A 21,912-nucleotide genomic window follows, 5' to 3' on the forward strand; every position below is an offset into this window, starting at 1 on the left:
ATATATATACACACACACACACACAATCAAAACTTCAATACTGTTTCGATACTGTGCATCCTCAAACCATTCGATACCGTTATTTTATGTATTTCGATACCGAGCTGTACGACCGCACGGCTTCATATAGTAATACATGATCGGGGCTGCAGCTGTGTGATATAGCCATTGCCCCGCTCCTGAGTCCTGACAAGTGCGCACCGTCAGGATGAGGTGATGCGACCAGTGCTGCACTAATGAGCGGCGGCACTGAAGGTAGAAGATGGCGAGCGCACTGCAAAACACCCCCATGTTCTGTCCTCAGTAACTGAAGAGCCGCTCATTAGTGCAGCGCCGGCCGCATCTCCTCATGCTGACCATGCGCTCACTTATTGTCAGGAGCAGGGCAATGACTATTACACAACCGCAGCCCACTCTAACGGCAGAGATCAGAGGAACCTCTCATCTCCGCCGCTATTCCCCTGAATGTTGCATTCAAAACGGACTACAGCATTCATGGGAAAATGAGAAGCGGGGATGCCCCTTGGATCGCATCACAGGGAATCCCTGTGACGCGATTGAGGGACATACCATATATGGGCAGACAGCCCAGGGTCCATTGAAGGACCCCAGGGCTGTCAACATATTTCCTGTTAGGACATGCCTAAGTATGCCCTAACAACTTGCGTACACAGGCTAATGTAATGGCATATAGATACAGGTCAGTACATTAAAGTTTAACAATAAAGTAAAAACATAATAAAAGAAAAAATACACCTACACCTTTTTTACAATAAACATTCAAATAAAGACTCAATACATAAAATACACAGTCAGTATTGGCGCGGCCGTAATAATCTGCACAACAATTTTTTGCGTCATTTATGATGTGTACACTGAAAAAATAAAATAAAAACTGCTTTTTCACTTATCGTGAGGTACGAGGTGTGATGAACCTCCATGTGCCTCACATTAATAGTAATTAACCTCATCATGTACCTTACTCATTAACCCATTATGACTGAGAAACATGATGGGGTTAATTACTATTCATGTGAGGCACATTCAAAATTCATCATTACACCACGCGCCTCACATCAGAAAATGTAAGAACTTATTTTTTTTATTACTGTTGGAAAAGTATCGTTTCGGTATCGAAATCGCAATACTACACACAGTATCGGTATCCAAGCCCAAATTCTGGTATCGTGACATCCCCAACACACAAATATAATACATATACACACACACACCACTATTATTCAACTTATTTATTAATGATAGAGGATGGGATTAATAGCACTATTTCTATTGTTGCAGATGACACCGAGCTATAAAGTAATGTTCAGTCTATGGAAGAGGTTTGTAATTTGCAAGCGGATTTGAACACACAGTGTTTGGCGTCCACTTGGCAAATTAACTCCTTCCCGACCGCCCACTGTCTTTTGACGTCAGGCGGTGCGGGTGCTTAGTCTACAGGGACGTCTTTTGGCGTCGCTGCAGATCAGGCTGATGAGCGCTCCTGTGAGCGCTCGTCCTCTAAGCAGGAGCTGTAACTTACCTGCAAACGCTGATGCTGCTGCAGAATCAACTGTAGCCTCTGCTGCCGATGTGGCCGTCACGATGCAGGACCTGTGAGTGACGTCACAGATCTGCACTGTCACAAGCTGGGCGTTCTGAAGAGAAGAGGATGTTACTTCTCTTCACAGCGCCCAGCTAGTAAAAGTATTAAAAACGCCCCGATGTACGCACATAATACACGCCCACTTGGACTTTTACTTTTAAACACACCCACTTGGACTTTTGCAAGCCTCATTTGCATAATTACAAAAATGGTCATAACTTGGCCAAAAATGCTCGTTTTTTAAAAATAAAAACGTTACTGTAATCTACATTGCAGCGCCGATCTGCTGCAATAGCAGATAGGGGTTGCAAAATCTGGTGACAGAGCCTCTTTAAGTATAGATCAGTAAAAATGCAAAGCTCTATGAAGACACAAGCTGTCAGATAAGAAGGTCTGCGACCCAAGGATGGTTGTGTCCCTAATATTAAAGGCTATGTACACCTTTGACATCAGTGTTGATTTTATTTTTATAAAATTGTGTATCAGTCTGATTAGTGCAACTTTATATATATAGATATATATATATTTTTTTTATTTATTTTTTTTTAAATTCTTTTACTTTGAGATACAGCCACTTTGTACTCTGTATACAGAGCTGCTGTATTGTTTGACAAGACCTGAATCCGTCAGGTCAGCGGGTCGGATCCACCTGTAATTGATCACATCTAAGTTATGAACTTAAATGTGATAGTTAGCAGCTCGATCCTGCGTGTCAGACATGCAGGACCCGATCACATTGAACCCGTAAATCCGGTGGACCTGACGGATTAAGGTCTTTGCGAACGATATAGTTGCTCCGTATACAGGATAAAAAGTGGTTGTATCGCAAAAAGTAAAAAAGCATTTTTAATAAAGTGTATTTAGGAAGTTGCACCAATCACACTGATACACTTTTATATAAAAACAAGCATGATTTCAAAGGTGTCCATAGCCTTTAAGACTGGTCCAAGGTACAGTTCTAGTTCCCCATGAATAATTTGCACCTGATGCACTAAAATGTACAGCGCCATTGTCGTAAGAGCAGGACATTTTAAAGACATCAGGAAAATTGCTAGTAAGAGTTTAAACCGGACCTCTGTTGCATGCTCCAAAAAAACAAAAAGCAGGCACTCCTTAACTGCTCCCCCATTTTTGGGAATGATATAGATTGCCTAATTTTGTACAATTGTAATGACAGTGGCATTTAAGACATCTGCAGCTGATCATCTTTAGCCATAGTAGATATTGAAGCATTATCATTTCTTGCACGTTTACCTCTCAAGCCACTCTTTCGGCTTCTCCCACTGAGACACTTCTGTTCGGCAATTGTAATAGTACTTTTTACCAGAAGAGCTGATATGTTCAGACCAGTCATCTGCAGGTTCATATGTCTACAAAGCATAAAGAGACTTTGAAGATTCAATGCTAACTGTACACAATCTGATATTTTCAGACAAGTAGAACTAACCATTAAATACAGAGATTCATATAAAAAAAATTAAAAAAAAAAGTTCCCCTCAAAAAGTGACAAAATCTACTAGTATTAAAAACACTTCAAAATGTTATATACACTGAATGGCCACTTTATTACAGGCACCCATCTAGTAGCGCGTTGGACCTCCTTTGGTCTTCAAAAGTGCAGCAATTTGTCATGACAGATTACACTAGGTGTTGACAGTTTGCAGGAATATTGGCGCATGCGGACAGGATCGCTTTTTTGTCACATCACCGTTTGGCTTCCGTTCCGGGGTTCCGTCGGGTGAACCCTGCAATGGAAAGTGAAACTGACAGCACAGCTTCCATTTCAGTCACCATTGATCTCAATGGTGACGAAAACATCGCTAATGCTTTCCGTTCGTCACCATTCTGTCTGGTTTCCGGTTTTCTGACGGAATCAATAACGCAGTCGACTACACTATTGATTCCGTCGGAAAACCGGAAACCAGACGGAATGGTGACGAAACGGAAAGCATTAGCGATGTTTCCGTCACCATTGAGTTCAATGGTGACTGAAACGGAAGCTGTGCGGTCAGTTTCACTTTCCGTTGCGGGGTTCTGCCGACAGAACCCTCCGACGGAACCCCAGAACCGAAGCCAAAGGGTGATGTGAACAGGACCTAAAGTGTCCTTCTGCCGTAGGGTAAACAACTGCCATGAGGGATGAACTTAGTCGGCCACATGCTTCGGAAAGCCCTACTATTTAAACATCCATCCACATCTATCAGAGTACCCAGGATGTACCAAAAAAAAAAAAAAAACATTCCCCACACCAAAACTCCACCTCCACCAGCCTGAACTTTTCACACCTGACAAATTCTGACCCTCCAATCAGCACAGTGCCACAGACATCTGGTTTCATCTGGCCAGGTGGGGTTTTTTTTTCACTGCTCAGTAACCTCATTTTTGCAATATTTTGCCCACGGAGTCTTGCCTTTCTGTATCCCTTTAGATAGCATTGGCACTGGAACTGGTTGTCGGCTGTTATAGCCAATCTATGCGAACTACAAGTTATGTGTTTGGACAGGTTAGTTGTGGCACCAGTGTTGTAGTCCGTGGCAATTTGCTTGACTGTGCACCGCCTGTTAGCCAGAACTTTTCTTGACATCCTCCGCTGACCACTTCCGTCAATGACTTGTTGCCATCCACAGGATCCCCTTGCGCTAAATGTTCTCCCTCCATCACATAATTACCGGTAAACTCTCGACACCATTGGATGAGAAGCCCCCCAAGGTTGGCAGGTTTTTTCCTTTTTGTTCTGTTTTTTTCTTTATAAAACACTGGCCTTGACTAGTCTAGTAATGATGATCATACCTTGTTTGAAGTCACTCAAATTTATTGATTTTCCAATTTTAATGTTGATTCACCATGAAACCGATACATGGAAAACGTGCTCACTTTATTTTATACAGCACGGGGGTCACCTGTTTAATTTCCATACAGGGAAGCTCTAATCTCTAAGTGTCTTTAATAAAGAGTGTTCTCAGTGTAGACTGTACATACCCAACTACAAGCAGAAATGAATCAATGCTCCAACACTACCCCATACACACCTTTGGTAACCCTTGACTGTGGACAAAGGGTTAGACCCAATAAAGTGGCTATTTTGGACAGTGCTCAATCTGATAGTCTGATCCGATAGTCTAAAGCCAAAACTACTGAAATAAAGTGCCAGTCAAGAAGTCTGCGTTGCGGCAATATAACTTACAGAATCACTTGTCTTGCTTGGAGTAGAAGAATGTGAATTTGAGCTATGAAGAGCACTGTGGTTATGTGAATTTTCTTGTGGAGAAAAACTGGTCCCTAGAAACAAAAAGGAAAAATCATTAGGAAAGTATTTTCATCCATTTGAAACCACAGAAAATTACAACCCAAATACGAGTGACATTCAATTTATGCTTTCAATTGCATTGCAGTCTGAGGCAAAATTGAGAATAGTCTTCTACAGAGGTGGTCATCTCAAAAGGACAGGGCCTATATAAATAGGATAGAAGGGAATAGCAAATTTGTCATGGAAAAAGAAAACCTACATTGGGAGGTCTCTTGGAGAAGATTCACTACACTCCAGGTAAAAAAGGATTGGATCATAATAATAAATAATAGCATTGTGTTTCCTCCAGCTCTGGGTTCACGTCTATGTCATACGTGCACACAAGGAAATCCAATCTTAGCACAACCTGCACTGTTCAATTTAGAAGCCCGTAATGCCACTAAGGGGCTCATTCCAACGAGCTTGTATTAAGTCCGTGTGACAGCCATTAAAACAACAGCCGTCACTCAGACTCATATAATTCAATGGGGGCGTTCACACAACCGCTGTTTCAATGGAGCGCGCGAAGGGTCCGTGAAAAAAATAGGACACACCCTATTTTACTGTATAACATGCCTCCATAGACTAGTCTATGGGGGAAAACGTGACAATGTGTCCCGCAAGAGTGAACCTCAGACATGAAAAACGACTTTCATGTCCAAGGTTGGAAACGCTCGTCTGAACACGAGGGCTGTCACCATATCAGAATTATAACTTCGATAACAATACTTCGTGTAGTATTGCGATTCTCGATACCAAAACAATACGAGGACAGAATACTTTTTTTTTTTACATTTTTTTTCCTCTTTGCATCCCGTCAATCATAACTTATTTATTTTTTTGGTCAATATAGCTGTATGAGCATTTGTGTTTTTTTCAGATTTTTATTTTTTATTTTTTTTTATTAGTTTTGCTTTATTTTTATAAACTTTAATTAACCGGTATACATCTACATGCCAGTACATTAGTCTGTGTACTTACAGGTATTCCCTAACAACTGCCTGTGTACTAAGTATGCCCTAACAGGAAATATGCTCAGACCTCCCTGGGGTCCCTCAATGGACCCTGGGCTTTCTGTCCATATAAGGTATGTCCCGTGATAGTGATTTCCTGTGACGTGATCAAATGGGGGGGATTATTTTCTTATTTTCCCTTTGAATGTCGCAGTCGGCTTTGATAGCGGCATTCAAGGAGATATAGGACGGAGATGAGCGGTTTTTCCGATCTCCGCCGTTAGAGCATGTCTGAGGCTGTATTGCAGCCATTGCCTCGCTCCTGATCAGCATGTGATGCGGCCGGCGCTGCACTAATGAGCTGCAGTCACTGAAGACAGAACGCGGGGCGCTGTGAAGTGTATGCGCCACGTTCTAGGTCTTGAGGGCCGGCAGCGCCGCTAATCACATTATGCCAGTCACTAAATTGATGTATTACAATACTAAGCTGTGGGACCATGCAGCTTAGTATCAAAATACATGAATTCACAGTACTGAACCGTTTGAGGGTGCACAGCAGCGAAATAGTATGGATTTTTCGATGCATCGTGCAGCCCTAACTTACGCAATGCAACTGCTGCACTATTTAAGACCGTATTTATCCAACTAGTAGCATGCACAGTGACCAGAAAGTCCAAAACGCACAGAACTTTCTGCCCCTGAGCAGACAGAAAAACATTGTGTGCAAAAAAAAGGGTGAACTCCGCAGCAATCATCCACAACAGAATGAGCATGGGACAGATTTGAAAACACGCAGCATATTCTGATTTCCGAGCAGAAATTGTTCAGCAGCATGTGGATGAGGTTTCCCGGTTTTTACGCAGGGGGCCTTTTTACACAGGCAGATCCCTGCCTGGTAACGAGTGCCGATCGGTAATGACATGTCGATCGGCATTCGTTTGTTCTATTTACATGAAGCTATGATCATAGTGATATGGGGGGGGGGGGGGGGGCAACTGATTGTTAATGCAGCGTTTCACTCCCATACAGTCGGCAGAAAGATGTGCTTCCGCAAACAATCATTCTTATGGCAGCATAAGAGAGACCAATCAGCCGACAATGAAGCCATTTGCTCATTCATCGGCTGATAGCTGCCATGACCGAAGTTCACCCGATCAGTCCACTTAAAAAAAAAAAAAAATAAATATATAAATTCATGACACTTTTTTTATCATATTGCTTTTAGTATGATATTAAAATAAATTTTATTTGTGTTCTACTTTTTTCTTACTTTTACTTCTCTATGGGGGCTGCCATTTTTTGTTCATCTCTGTATGTGTCCATTAACAGAGCCGTTCCACTCTCTGCAGAGTACACCGTCTGTGCGGGAACACAGACCAAAACAAAGCTCGTTCGCAGAGCGAAATCCGGCGCCATTTTCATGTGGACCGGAAGCCGCTGCCGGACAGTAAGATGACGACTTCCGGCCGCGGCCATATGTTCAAGGAAGCGAAGGCGCAAGGCATAGGAGCAGAGACGGCAGGAGCAGCTAAGTTATGTTCGTGCATGTTCGTGTTATACTGTCTGCTGAGCCCTGTATCTAATCCTCCTACACTGTGCAGTCGCTCAGAAAATGGCGGCACACAGTGTAGGAGGTTTGAAGATTCAAACCCCTCCTTCTCCTGCCACTTGCCAGAATAAGGGAGGGGGGGGGGGATTGTGCGAGGACACTAGAGCGAGTGTGTCTACCCCAAAATTTGCAGCATAAAGCAATGAGGTTGCTTTACCACATTGACCATGCTGAAATTTTGGGAACTGCTCCCTCTAGTGCCCAGCACATGGAAATTTTATAAATTAGAATCTTATTTATAATATTTCCTGACTTGTGAAAAAATTCAAACAATGTGTAATCACTCAAATCATGGTTTTACTAAAAAAATTAAAAAAATTAAATCTAGCAACACATTCTCTTTAAAGCAGGTCTCAGTAGTTCGTTTTAATATAAGGGATTATAAACTGCACAAGTCTTTCTCTGGCTGCAGTGATGTCTGGTTTAGCAACAGAGTATAGAAGAGTATCCGGCACACCAATTTTGAAATAAAAGGTATTTTCATTTGGTTTTTAATGCCAGTGGCAGAGTGCGACGTTTCGGCCAAAGCGACCTTCATCAGGCACTTCGCCGTGCTGGAAAACTGCTTAGATGAGCGCTAGTGGTGCAGATAGCAGCTGGCCGCTGTCTCATGGCGGTAGAATACCTTTGTTTCAAAATTGGTGTGCCGGATACTCTTATACTCCTATTTGGGTTGGGCCCCTATACGTGCAAAACCCCATCCTTCCACGTATCTGGTGCTGTCTGAACCTATACACAAATTGGTTTAGCAACTGAACTGACTACTAGGTTCAGGAGTCTAATTTTAGGAAAACTCTTAAAAAAATTTTTTATCTGGACTACAATTAATGCTGAAGCCTTTGGAATCACTAGTGGCTGGTGAGGCCTTACTGGAAAAAGATTGCGAAGTTGTGCTTCAAAGAATATTTCCAACCAAAAAAAGGAAACTTGACCGTGCTTCAAAAGCAAGGCCCCATTCACATCGCTTTTGTGCTATCCACCGAGGATATACGATTATTTTTATTTAAGTGTGGACCATTGAAATCGTATACAAACATGAACCATTTCTGGTTTACGAGTTCTTTTTATAGCGTGTACGTTTAGCGTATACTCATACGTCAGCATACGTTTGTCCATCTTTTAAGTAAAAAAAAAATAAAAAAATAAATAAAAATTAAGTGAATACTGTATGTAAACGGATAAACATATAGCATTACGTTTGCATATGTCGTCCATTGAGATCAAAGCTAAAAAAGTTAAGTCGCGTATACCTTTTTTTGAAGAATAGAGTAGCAGACTACGCTTTTCAGTACTTAAACAAAAAAAAACAAAAAAAAACTATCCCAATGTAGACCATGACAAACAGATGATATATTTATCTACGTTTGACACATTATAGTCTATGTTTATGCGGAGCTATGCGTTGAAATACTTTTTTTTAGTGTTTAAAAACGATGCACGCTCAGTGGATAGCACAAAACGCAATGTGAATGGGGCCTAAGGACTGTGTGCAGTAGTAAGACCAGCTGCTTCTGCCTTCAGTTTCCGCTCACCAAGTGCAGAAACTACAACCTCCACAGCCCAAAAAAAAATAAAAAAGTAGGTAGGTATGTATAGAAGAATACATTTTAAAAAAAAACAAAAAAAACTGTAGCACGTTTACCCTCTCAAACTTTGTCCACCGATGTTGTCAAACTACTGGAATATTTAACTACTTTGACCCCCTTCCCGACAACGTCGGATGGGGTGGGGGGGAAAGAGTATGGAGCGGGCTCAAGGGCTGAGCCGCTCCATATAACGTGTGTTGGCTGTGTGTTATAGCCGACACATCTGGGTAACAAGCAGGTTCCTGCTAGAGGGCGAGCCTGCTTGTTTTACCCATGAAATGCCGTGGTCAATAGCGACCGCAGCATTTAAATTACTAAAAACAGAACCCATGTAACACTGGTTGGCATGGCAGCCTGACGAAGGCCCCCAGGTCCACCATCTTTGTACTCCTATGGGCTATGGCAGGGCTCCTTAGGAGACTGTTAGTATCACGATATATCGCAATACATTAGTATTGCAGTATATTGTGCAGGTGATCCAGCGATCGCTGGTTCAAGTCCCCCTAGGGGGACCGCTATTTCGACGGAAAAATGAAAAAGTTATTGCTCTCTGAATATGGTGATAAAACGAAAAAAAAATGTTAATACGTTTTCATTGTAAAAGTGGTGAAAAAAAATAAAATAAATAAATAAAATAAAAAAATTTGGTATCGCTGTAATCGTATTGCATGAAGTTAACATGCTGTTTTTGAACGCCGTAAAAACAAAACCAACCAAAAGATTAAGTAAATCGCTGGGGTTTTTTTCTTTCCACCCCACAAATATTTTTTCCCCAGTTTCCCACTAGATTATATGGTAATATACATGGCGCTGTGAAAATCTACAACAACTCGTTAAGCAAAGAACAAGCCCTCATACGGCAATATTGATGGGGAAAAATAACAAAAGACGTTACAGCTTTTTGGAAAGTGGCGAGCAAAAAACAAGTGAAAATCCACAAAATGGCTGAAGCAGGAAGGGGTTAAACAGAAATGTATGACTAATAAAACTGGGTCTCCCCACAGTTCCTCCTAATCGTTAATTTATCACCTATCCACAAGATATGCAATAAATCTTTGATTGGTGGGGGTCCGAGCGCTGGGCCCCCACCGATCACGAGAACAGGCTTACCTTGCCATTTCTGGGAGCCCCATATGAATGAAGCCATGCTGCGCATGCTAGACCATGTGCACTACTGATCCATTCCTGCTGGGCTCCCAGGAACGGCAAGGTAAACACGTTCTCATGATATGGGGAGGTCCCAAAAGTCAGACCCCCAACAATCACATATAGTGAAATTATGGAAAAACCACATTAAAAAGGACTCCAACGTCTCAACTATTAGGCCGTATTAGGTGAAAATTAAGTTTATCTTTAGGAATAAACTCTTATTTATTCCATCTTCAGTAAAAAAAAAAAAAATTAGGGGGGGGGTGTAGTACTTCTTGACCAATTACTGCTGTATTCATATTACCAGAAAAAAAATAATTTTTACCTGCCCAGCAAGCAATCACAGCTAAAGCCAAAAGCATTTATCACTAATGTGATCATCAAGTACGATAGACTAGGAAAAGCACTTGCATATTGTAGTATTACAAGTAGTGAGAATAGACACATTACATGAATTCGCCGGTTAACAAGAATATATATATATATGAGAAAAACACACCTTTCTAACAGTGGCGAGGTAAAAAATAACTAATTATGGATGTTCACTGGCAATAAAAGCAGTATGCCAATTTCAGCACAAATGTTGTGCTTTATATAATGAAAAGTTACACAATTGCCCAATTCACTTCCTGTATTAAGTGCTCGCGGTTTTCAAGATCTCTGCTCGCGGTTATTCAATATAAACCTTCATTGTTTGCTTCCGGGGGAGGGGGAGGAAAGACTCACCTGGTCACGTGACGATCACACAGGTACATGGTTTTAGTTATCGGAGCGGTGCCTTGTAACGAGCCGTGCGTCTGTGTGATCACCACATGAGCAGAACAAGCTTTCATCCAGTTAGTAAAACAATGGAAAGAGAGAAACTTTTCATTAGCGGATATTCCACCCACCTCCACTCGTATTGCATGCATAGTAGTATGACATAAGGTATTGTACCCAAGAAGTTTACATTTGATGTAGAAATTTGTTACTTTTATATTGTTTCCAGATATTTAAAAAGGTAACTTGATATTTAGGGCCACTAAACCACCAGCATATCACATTGCACAGATAAAGCCGGGGACAGTAGACCCAGTGTAGAGGAGTTTGGTCGCTTGGCTTTACCTGCACCTCATGCTGCTGGATTAACCTCAAGATTTCGCTCATAATTTATAAATTCCATTATAACCTAATGCCAAAACGGTATGATTGAAATGCTAAACCCCAGCTGCATGACATGCTGGTGGCTTAGTGGCCCCAAACCCAATGACAGGTTCTCTTTAAAAAGGTGCCCGTCACTGATATGTCATTTATGTATTGTGATTAAAGTGTTACTGAATATAATAGAGATTTTTTTTCTGTACATACTAGTGCTGTCATCTTTATAATCTACTACAGCTGCTGTATATTGGGACTAGGTATAGACCCTATTTACAATCTTCTAATGGTTGGATTGGGGTAGCTCATTAAAGGGGCATTCCCAACTGAAGTATTGGCCATAAACGTGACAGATTTGGGTCCCACCTAAGCCCCGCACTTTTCTTCAGAACGAAGACGGAGGGGCACTCAATTCTCGTCCTGCCTGGATTGGTAATAAATATTTAGTTGGGAATACGCCCTTAACATTTTTTTTATTTAGAACCATATGGTCACTATCTAGCTTATAAAACCGCAAATCAAGCTCTGACATGTCTCCTGATTCTTAGTAATGATGTTACACCAGCTAGTTTGCCACAGATGGAAATGACAAAATTGATAACAATTCCATCCATTTTGCTTGCTTTGCTCATAGCATAGATGGAACTCTTATGTTCAGACAGTGGAATGTATGAACCTGTGCCTAAATTAAAAAGTCATTGAGCTAATAAATCATTCAGAAAGGAGATCTGTACAGGTACCGAACAACGAAATCCAAAACCGTGTCAGCCTGCCCGTACACAACTGTATGGCGCACGGTTTTACCGTTAAATGCCACATTTTTGGGATGTGGTTTTTGGCCACACTGCTTCAACAGCTGAAGTACCTGATTTCAATGTGTAAGGCAAGTCACGCGGCCCAAAAAAAAGTGGTAATTTGGTGCCGCGTGGCACACTGTCGTTGAGTGTACCCTGATAAACCTAAGACCGCTTTCACACGAGCGTAATACAGGGGCTCTTTTTACCCCGTATTATGGACGCAACATCTGTATCCCCCGCGGGTGATTGGGACTGGAGTTAGAGCACCATAGGCTTCTATAGTGCTCTAACTCAGGTTCTGCTGAAGGCTCAGCAGGGCTCACTGGTGGCTAATCGTATTTCTGACATAATGCAACCGCTGAGCGCAATGATTGTCTGCAGCAGTCACCATCTACCTGCATGTAAACCACCAGAAGAACCGCTGAAGCCTCAGTGACGGATCGCCGGGGGCAAGGAAAGGCAAGTATTGCTTTTTTTTGTTTATTCATTTCATGCGATTAATAAAAAAGGTTTGCATCCCGGATAACCCCTTCCCAACCTTGGACACATCCATACGTCATAGCCGGGTGGGGGGGGGGGGGGGGGGGGGGGGAGTATGGAACGGGCCCACGGAGTGATCCCGCTCCATACAATGCAGGTGTTGGCTGTATGTTTAACCCGTTAAATGCAGCAGTCAATAGCGACCGCGGCATTTAAATCGTTAGAAAGAGGGGGCAACCCCCAATCGCGGGGTGGCGATTGTTGCTATGGCTGCCTAATGAAAGCCCTGAGGTCCGCCATCTTTGTGCTCCTGCTAAGCCCTGCCTCTGGCAGGGCTTAATAGAAGCCTGTCAGAAAGACTATATACTGCAATCCGTCGCTGGTTGAAGTCCCCTTGGGAGACTAATAAAAAAAAAAAAGTAAAACTAGTAAAAAAAAAATATTTCAAAAATAAAAAAAATAAGTTAAAAAAACCCTTTCCTATTTTCCACCTGGAGCACAGGAAAAAAATAAAAACATAATTGGTATTGCCGCATCCGTAATAGTCTGAACTATTACTATATCTCATTATTTAACCCGCACGGTGTAGGACGTAAAAAATAAAAAATTGTAAAGCCGCCAGAATAGCTATTTTTTGGTCACCTAATCTCCCACAAAAAAAATTGAATAAAAATATCAAAACGTCGCATGTACCCCAAAATAGTATTAAAAACTACAGCTTATGCCGCAAAAAATAAGCCCTCATACCACATCGATGGAAAAATAAAAAAGTCATGGCTCTCAGAATTTGGCTACACAAAATAAATACTTACCGTATATATCGGCGTACAAGACGACTTTCTACACCCTTAAAAAAATGTCAAAAGTGTGGGGTCGTCTTATATGCCGGATATTGTCGGATATTAGGGATGCACGTTGCAGCCGCACAGCTCAGTATAGTACACATGACTATGAGAGCGGGGCTGCGGCTGTGTAATTCAGCCACAGCCCCGCTCCTGAGTCCTGACATATGCGCGCGGGGTCAGCATCATGTGATGCGGCCGGCGCTGCACTAATGATCTGCGGCACTGAAGACAGAACATGGCGGGCGCGCTACAAAGCACCCCCATGTTGTCTTCAGTGCCTGAACTGCCGCTCATTAGTGCAGCGCCGGCCGCATCTCCTCATGCTGACCGCGCGCGCACTTCCTGTCAGGAGCGGGGCAATGGCTGTATTACACAGCCGCAGCCCCGCTCTATAACGCCGGAGATCAGAGAACCTCTCATCTCCGCCGTTATTCCCGTGAATGCTGCGATCACAGCTGACTGCAGCATTCAGGGGAAAGTGAGAAGGGGGGATGCCCCTGGATCGCGTCACAGGGAATTCCTGTGACGCGATCGAGGGCCATACCATATATGGGCAGACAGCCCAGGGTCTATTGACGGACCCCAGGGCTGTCTGACCATATCTCTTGTTGTTAGGATATACCCAAGTATGTCCTAACAACTGCCTGTGTGCTATCCGTCCACAGGCTAATGTACTGGCACATATCTGATATATGTCAGTACATTAAAGTTTAAAAATAAAGTAAAAACAAAGTATGGTTACATTTTAAAAAAAATACACCTTCACCTTTTTTACAATAAACATTAAAATAAGTCTCAATACATAAAATACACACATTCAGTAATGGCGCGGACAACAATGTTTTTGCATCATTTATGATGTGTACGCTGTAAAAAAATGAAATAAACACGGCTTTCATTCACTTATTAATGTGAGGCGCGAGGTGCGATGAATTTACCCTCCATGTTCCTCACATTAATAGTAATTAACCCCATCATGTACCTCGCCTATCTGCGCATGCGCGAGTTCAAAGAGACAGAGTCCTGGGTCCTGCCGCCGATGGCCATAGTGAAGCGCTCCTGCACGAAATGGTGAGTATATCTTAAATTCTATATTTTAAGGGTAAAAGTTGGGGGTCGTCTTATACGCCCAGTCGTCTTATACGCCGACATATACGGTAGTTTTTTTTTCTATATTTTACAACTAAAACCCTATTTATTTGGTATTGCCGTAACCGTATTGACCCGCAGAATAAACTTAAAATAATGTTTTCATTGCACATTAAATTCTGTCAAAATTCCAACATCTTCTCATACCTAGTCACTGCTGGTGTGGGAAAACATGTGCCATGCAGATAATGGCCTGTATCTATCATGCAACAAAAAAAACACCTCCATTTGGACTAGAAGGATATGTTCACACACAGCAGAATCTGTTCCATACATATGAATGGGGTTGTTTCTGCAAACCCCATTCAGATGAATGGGACAGTTAGTATATTTGTTGCAGAAATGTCTAAGTGTGAATATACCCTGACAGAATACAAATCTTTCACAGTGTTTAGATAAGGACATACAAGTCAGTGTGATCGATTATTCACTTTTAACATGACTTTACCTTTATCACTTGAACAAAGTAGTACCTGGAATTTAGAAAGGATATTGCCATTCTGGAGACGTCGTCTGCAATTGACATCCAATGGTTGCATGAAAGATGAATATGATGCGCACGGAATAAACATTTCTAATGGAGACACTAACACTACGTATAAAGTTTAATGGAGACGCTAGTGAATTCTAACAGAGAAACACCAAACCTGAAATTTCTTGCTGTGCAATGAACGTAACCGATCATTCTAAACCTTAACCGATCATTCTAAACCTTAACCGATCATTCTAAACCTTAACCCATCATTCTAAACCTTAACCCATCATTCTAAACCTTAACCCATCATTCTAAACCTTAACCCATCATTCTAAACCTTAACCCATCATTCTAAACCTTAACCCATCATTCTAAACCTTAACCCATCATTCTAAACCTTAACCCATCATTCTAAACCTTAACCCATCATTCTAAACCTTAACCCATCATTCTAAACCTTAACCCATCATTCTAAACCTTAACCCATCATTCTAAACCTTAACCCATCATTCTAAACCTTAACCCATCATTCTAAACCTTAACCCATCATTCTAAACCTTAACCGATCATTCTAAACCTTAACCGATCATTCTAAACCTTAACCGATCAGTCTAAACCTTAACCGATCAGTCTAAACCTTAACCGATCAGTCTAAACCTTAACCGATCAGTCTAAACCTTAACCGATCAGTCTAAACCTTAACCGATCAGTCTAAACCTTAACCGATCATTCTAAACCTTAACCGATCATTCTAAACCTTAACCGATCATTCTAAACATTAACCGATCATTCTAAACATTAACCGATCATTCTAAACCTTAACCGATCATTCTAAACCTTAACCGATCATTCTAAACCTTAACCGATCATTCTAAACATTAACCGATCATTCTAAACATTAACCGATCATTCTAAACCTTAACCGATCATTCTAAACATTAACCGATCATTCTAAACCTTAACCGATCATTCTAAACCTTAACCGATCATTCTAAACCTTAACCGATCATTCTAAACCTTAACCTATCATTTCAGCTAGGGAGAGGATAAGTGTAGTGTTCATCAATGGGAACACAGGCAGGAAATTCAGAAAAACGCCTGCCCTATAATGACTAACTTAACTCATGTATATCCAGTAATAAGAACCTCCATTTACGTGTCTGAATATTATAAGCATTTGTTTATTTAAAGGTTTTTTTCCTACCATAGACGTTTATCATCATTGGTACCCCAACCTATCGGGAGAACATTGTAGCTGCTCGTGCCATTGCAGTCTATTGGATTTACAGAACAGTACTCTGTCACCTCACAATTCAGTCTGTCTAGAAGTGGCCTCCAGTGGAAACGCCATGTCCGAGATGGAAAAACCTCAGTATGATTTGTACTTTACAATTTTAGTTTCCTTGTTTTTTAAAGGGCGATTACAGTTAAAGAGATCAGTCGAAATTTAGATCCCCCCGCCCCCATTTGAAAATGTTATTGGCCGAAAGGTAGCGAGGTGTATTGGCTTACTTGGTACTATTGGATAGCTAGACGCACCGTTGCCGACAGTCGTTGGGTCACGTGAGCTCCACTCTGAACACCCATATCCTACAGCGTTTGCTAAACTGTCTAATAAAGTGTCCGGTAATCCAATACACCCAAGTACCTTTCACCTAATCATATTTTCAAACAAGAAAAAAAAAACAAAAAAAAAAACGGAGTGCTTCTTTAGCCCCTTAACGCTCCATGACCTACTATTAGGTCATGCTAACTGTAGCGTTCGCGCTCAGTGACCTAATAGTAGGTCATGGAGTAAACACGGCGCCGTTCGCGCGGTGCGCGTTCATGAGCTGTGATAGCTGCTGTTTCCGACAGCAGACTATCACTGCTCAATGTGCCGGGACCGATCGCGGAGCTCCCCCGCCGATTAACCCCTCAGAAGCCGCGTTCAATAGCGATCGCGGCTTCTTAGGGGTTAATCCGCCATCGCCGGCCTGCTACACGATAGCGGCCGGCGATGGTGACTATGGCAACCGGACACCAAACAATGGCGTCCGGCTATGCCATAGACGGAAGCCTAGTGGGTCCTGACAACGTCAGGACCCACTATGCTTGCTGTCAGTGAGTAGCTGACAGCTCTAATACACTGCACTACGCATGTAGTGCAGTGTATTAGAATAGCGATCAGGGCCTCCTGTCCTCAAGTCCCCTAGTGGGACAAAGTAATAAAGTAAAAAAAAAGTTAAAAAAAGATGTGTAAAAATAAGAAAATAAAAATTTTAAAAGTAATAAAAGTAAAAGTCCCACTTTTTCCCTTATCAGTCATTTATAATTAATTTAAATATATAAACAAATAAACTATACATAATTGGTATCGCCGCGACCGTAACGGCCTGAACTACAAAATTATTTTGTTATTTATCCCGCACGGTGAACGCCGTAAAAAAATATATTAATAAACCGTACCACAATCACAATTGTTTGGTCACTTCACCTCCCAAAAAATGGAATAAAAAGAGATCAAAAAGTCGCATGTCCCGAAAAATGGTAATGATTGAAACTTCAGTTCGTTACGCAAAAAATAAGTCCTCGCACGGCTTTATTGATTGAAAAATAAAAACGTTCTGGCTCTTAGAATAAGGTAACACAAAAAGTGAATGATTGTTTACAAAACGTATTTTATTGTGCAAACGCCATAAGACATCAAAAAAAACTATAAACATCTGGTATCGCCGTAATCGTATCGCCCCGCAGAATAAAGTGAATGTGTCATTTATAGCGCACGGTGAATGCTGTAAAAAAAAAAAGTATACAAAAACAATAGTAGAATTGCTGTTTATTAGTCACCACGCCACCTAAAAATAGAATAAAAACTGATCAAAAAGCCGCATGCACCCCAAGAAAACTACAATGGATTCCTCAAGGGGTCTAGTTTCAAAATTGGGGTCACTTTTGGGGGGTTTCCAATGTTTTGGCACCACAAGACCTCTTCAAACCGGACATGGTGCCTAATAAAAAAGAGGGCTCAAAATCCGCTAGGTGCTCCTTTGCTTCGGAGGCCGGCGCTTCAGTCCATTACCGCACTAGGGCCACATGTGGGATATTTCTCTAAACTGCAGAATCTGGGCAATACGTATTAAGTTGCGTTTCTCTGATAAATCATTTTGTGTTATTAAAAAAATGGTATAAAAAGAGTAAATTTCACCTCTACTTTGCTCTAAATTTCTGTGAAACACCTAAAGGGTTCATAAACTTTCTAAATGCTGTTGTGAATACTTTGAGGGGTCTAGTTTCTAAAATGGGGTGTTTGATAGGGGTTTCTAATATATGGGCCCCTCAAAGCAACTTCAGAAATGAACTGGAACCTAAAAAAATAAATAAATGAGGCAATACTTCGCTTCTTACATTATACTGATAATGAGCCGTGCCCACCCCGAGATTACCCCAGTTTTGACCGTTTGTATAAACGGAGACCCCTATTAGACCGTTCCAGTGCCCGGTTTTCCCAAGCATACACCCCCGAGAAGTGTTTTTCTATTGATGAGTCCCTGGTACATTTTAAAGGGAGGGTTCAATTCCGCCAGTACCTGCCAGGTAAGAGGGCAAGGTATGGCGTGAAGATGTATAAGCTGTGCGAGAGTGCATCAGGGTATATCTACAGATTTAGGATATATGAAGGAAAGGCCACCCGCAAACCAGACTGCATCCTGGACTACAATAGGTACATGGGAGGGATGGATTTGTCAAATCAAGTCCTGAAGCCCTACAGCGCCATGCGGTGTGGTATAAGAAGCTGGCCGGGCACATCATACAGATGGCTTTGTACAATGCGTACGTGCTACGTCGATGTGCAGGCCAGAGGGGAACTTTCCTGGAATTTCAAGATCTAATCTTTAGGGACCAGGAAGGGGGGCACCCAGTACTTCTGGAAGCGAGGCCACACGCATCGTACCAGGGCAACACTTTCCAGGAGAAGTTCCCCAAACCGGTGGAAAGGGAAAGAGTCAAAAGAGGTGCAGAGTCTGCTATAAGAGGGGGATAAGGAAGAACACAATATACCAATGTGACACGTGTCCCGAAAAACCAGGGCTCTGTATAAAAGATTGTTTTAAAATGTATCATACATCCCTTGATTTTTAATTTACCCTGATGCACTCCGCACAGCTTACCCCCCTCATCTTTCCCTTCTGAGCCCTGCCGTATGCCCAGGCAGCTGATAACAGCCACATGTAGGGTATTGCCGTACCCAGGAGAACCCACATTACAATTGAAGGGGTGTATATCTCCGGTGGCGCATGCTGGGCACACTATATTGGACACTGAAATGGCATATATATATATAAAATTGCAAATCTCACACTGCACCATCTGCTGCGCATTATCTTTTACACAGTACCTGTGGGGTCAAAATGCTCACTACACCTCTAGATGAATGTCTAAGGGGTGTAGTTTTTAAAATGGGGTCACTTCTCGGGGGTTTCAACTGTACTGATACCTCAGGGGCTTCTGCATACATGACTTAGCACCAGAAAAGCTCCAGTAGGCCAAATGGTGGTCCTTCCCTTCTAAGCCCTGCCGTGTGCCCAGGCAGCTGATAACAGCCACATGTAGGGTATTGCCGTACCCAGGAGAACCCACATTACAATTTAAGGGGTGTATATCTCCGGTGGCGCATGCTGGGCACAATATATCGGACACTGACATGCCATATATATATATAAAATTGCAAATCTCACACTGCACCATCTGCTGCGCATTATCTTTTACACAGTACCTGTGGGGTCAAAATGCTTACTACACCTCTAGATGAATGTCTTAAGGGGTGTAGTTTTTAAAATGGGGTCACTTCTCGGGGGTTTCAACTGTACTGGTACCTCAGGGGCTTCTGCATACATGACTTAGCACCAGAAAAGCTCCAGTAGGCCAAATGGTGGTCCTTTTCTTCTGAGCCCTCCCATGGGCCCAAACGGCAGTTTATCACCACAAATGGGGTATTGCCGCACTAAGGACAAATTGGGCAACAAAATGGGGTATGTTGTTCCTTGTGAAAATAAGAAATTTTGATCAAAAATGACATCTTATTGGAAAAAATATCATTTTTTTCATTTCACAGCCCAATTCAAATACGTGCTGTGAAAAAACTGTGCAGTCAAAATGATAACAAAAACCATAAATGAATTCCTTGAGGGGTGTAATTTCCAAAATGGGGTCACTTCTGGTGGGTTTCCATTGTTTTGATACCTCAACACCTCTTCAAACCTGGCATGCTGCCTAAAATATATTCTAATAAAAAAGAGGCCTCAAAATGCACTAGGTGCTTCTTTGCTTCTAGGGCTTGTGTTTTATTCCACGAGCGCAGTAGGGCCACATGTGGGACATTTCTAAAAACTGCAGAATCTGGACAATACATATTTAGTAGTATTTCTCTGGTAAAACCTTCTCTGTTACTAAAAAAAAATTGAATAAAATTGAAATTCAGCAGAAAAAATGAAATTTGCAAATTTCATTTCCACTTTGCTTTAATTCCTGTGAAATGCCTGAAGGGTTAAAAAACTTTCTATATGCTGTTTTGAATACTTTGAGGGGTCTAGTTTTTAAAATGGGGTGTTTTATGGGGGTTTCTAATACATAGGCCCCTCAAATCCACTTCAGAACTGAACTGGCACCTTCAAAAAAAGGCTTTTGAAATTTTCTTAAGAATTTGAGAAATTGCTGTTTATGTTCTAAGCCTTGTAATGTCCAAGAAAAATAAAATAATGTTCAAAAAACGATGCCAATCTAAAGTAGACATATGGGAAATGTGAACTAGTAACTATTTTGGGTGGTATAACCGTCTGTTTTTCAAGCAGATACATTTAAATTCTGAAAAATGCTATTTTTTGTAAATTTTGTCTAAATTTTGCAATTTTTCACAAATAAAGACTGAATATATCGACCAAATTTTACCACAAACATGAAGCCCAATGTGTCACGAGAAAACAATCTCAGAATCGCTTGGATAGGTTTAAGCATTCCGACGTTATTACCACATAAAGTGAAATATGTCAGATTTGAGAAATGGGCTCTGAGCCTTAAGGCCCAAACTAGGCTGCGTCCTTAAGGGGTTAAAGAGACTGTCACCACATTATAAGTGGCCTATCTCCTACATAATGTGATAGGCGCTTTAATGTAGATAACAAAAGTGGTCTTTACTTAGGAAAACGATCAATTTTCACCAGGTTATGACTTATTTTAGCTTTATGCTAATGATCTGAATAAACGTGTATGTACAATGCCCACTTGGTCAAAAGTAAAGAGGAGTGTGTGACATTGACCAGAGTTAGACACTTCTCTCCATTCGTATTCACTTACACCCACATTAACGTTACTGAAGTGTCTTGAGAGTACATAAATTGTTTTTATGAAGAGGTGAGCAGAAGCCTAGACAGAGGGGCCGCTGTGGATATAGTATTTTTGGACTCTGAATGGTCCCCGGAATGGTCCCCGGTTATAAGTGGTGTACCCCAGGGTTCAGCGCTGGGACCACGATTATTCAACTTATTTATTAATGATATAGAAGATGGGATTAATAGCACTATTTCTATTTTTGCAGAGGACACCAAGCTATGTAATATAGTTCAGACTATGGAAGATGTTCGTAATTTACAAGCTGATTTGGACACACTAAGTGTTTGGGCGTCCACTTGGCAAATGAAGTTTAATGTAGATAAATGTAAAGTTATGCACCTGGGTACCAACAACCTGCAGGCATCATATGTCCTAGGGGGAGCTACACTGGGGGAGTCACTTGTTGAGAAGGATCTGGGTGTACTTGTAAATCAAACTAAATAACAGCAAGGTAGTAGTGTATTAACCACTTCA

At 41.6% G+C, this 21,912-nt stretch overlaps 1 protein-coding gene across 4 annotated transcripts in view; it reads right to left on the minus strand.

Annotated features, from left to right (window-relative positions):
• Positions 1 to 21,912, minus strand: part of WAC (WW domain containing adaptor with coiled-coil) — a 77,981-nt gene that overhangs the window by 46,434 nt on the left and 9,635 nt on the right. For all 4 annotated transcript variants that reach the window (XM_075827502.1, XM_075827501.1, XM_075827504.1 and 1 more), the window contains exons 4-5: positions 4,788 to 4,882; positions 2,858 to 2,973 (exon numbers count right to left, since the gene is read on the minus strand). In XM_075827502.1, coding sequence (XP_075683617.1) covers positions 2,858 to 2,973; positions 4,788 to 4,882 — 211 coding nt within the window. The remainder of the gene's footprint in view (positions 1 to 2,857; positions 2,974 to 4,787; positions 4,883 to 21,912) is intronic.

Source organism: Rhinoderma darwinii, chromosome 5 (assembly GCF_050947455.1).
Source record: "Rhinoderma darwinii isolate aRhiDar2 chromosome 5, aRhiDar2.hap1, whole genome shotgun sequence".
Classification (NCBI taxonomy): domain Eukaryota; kingdom Metazoa; phylum Chordata; class Amphibia; order Anura; family Rhinodermatidae; genus Rhinoderma; species Rhinoderma darwinii.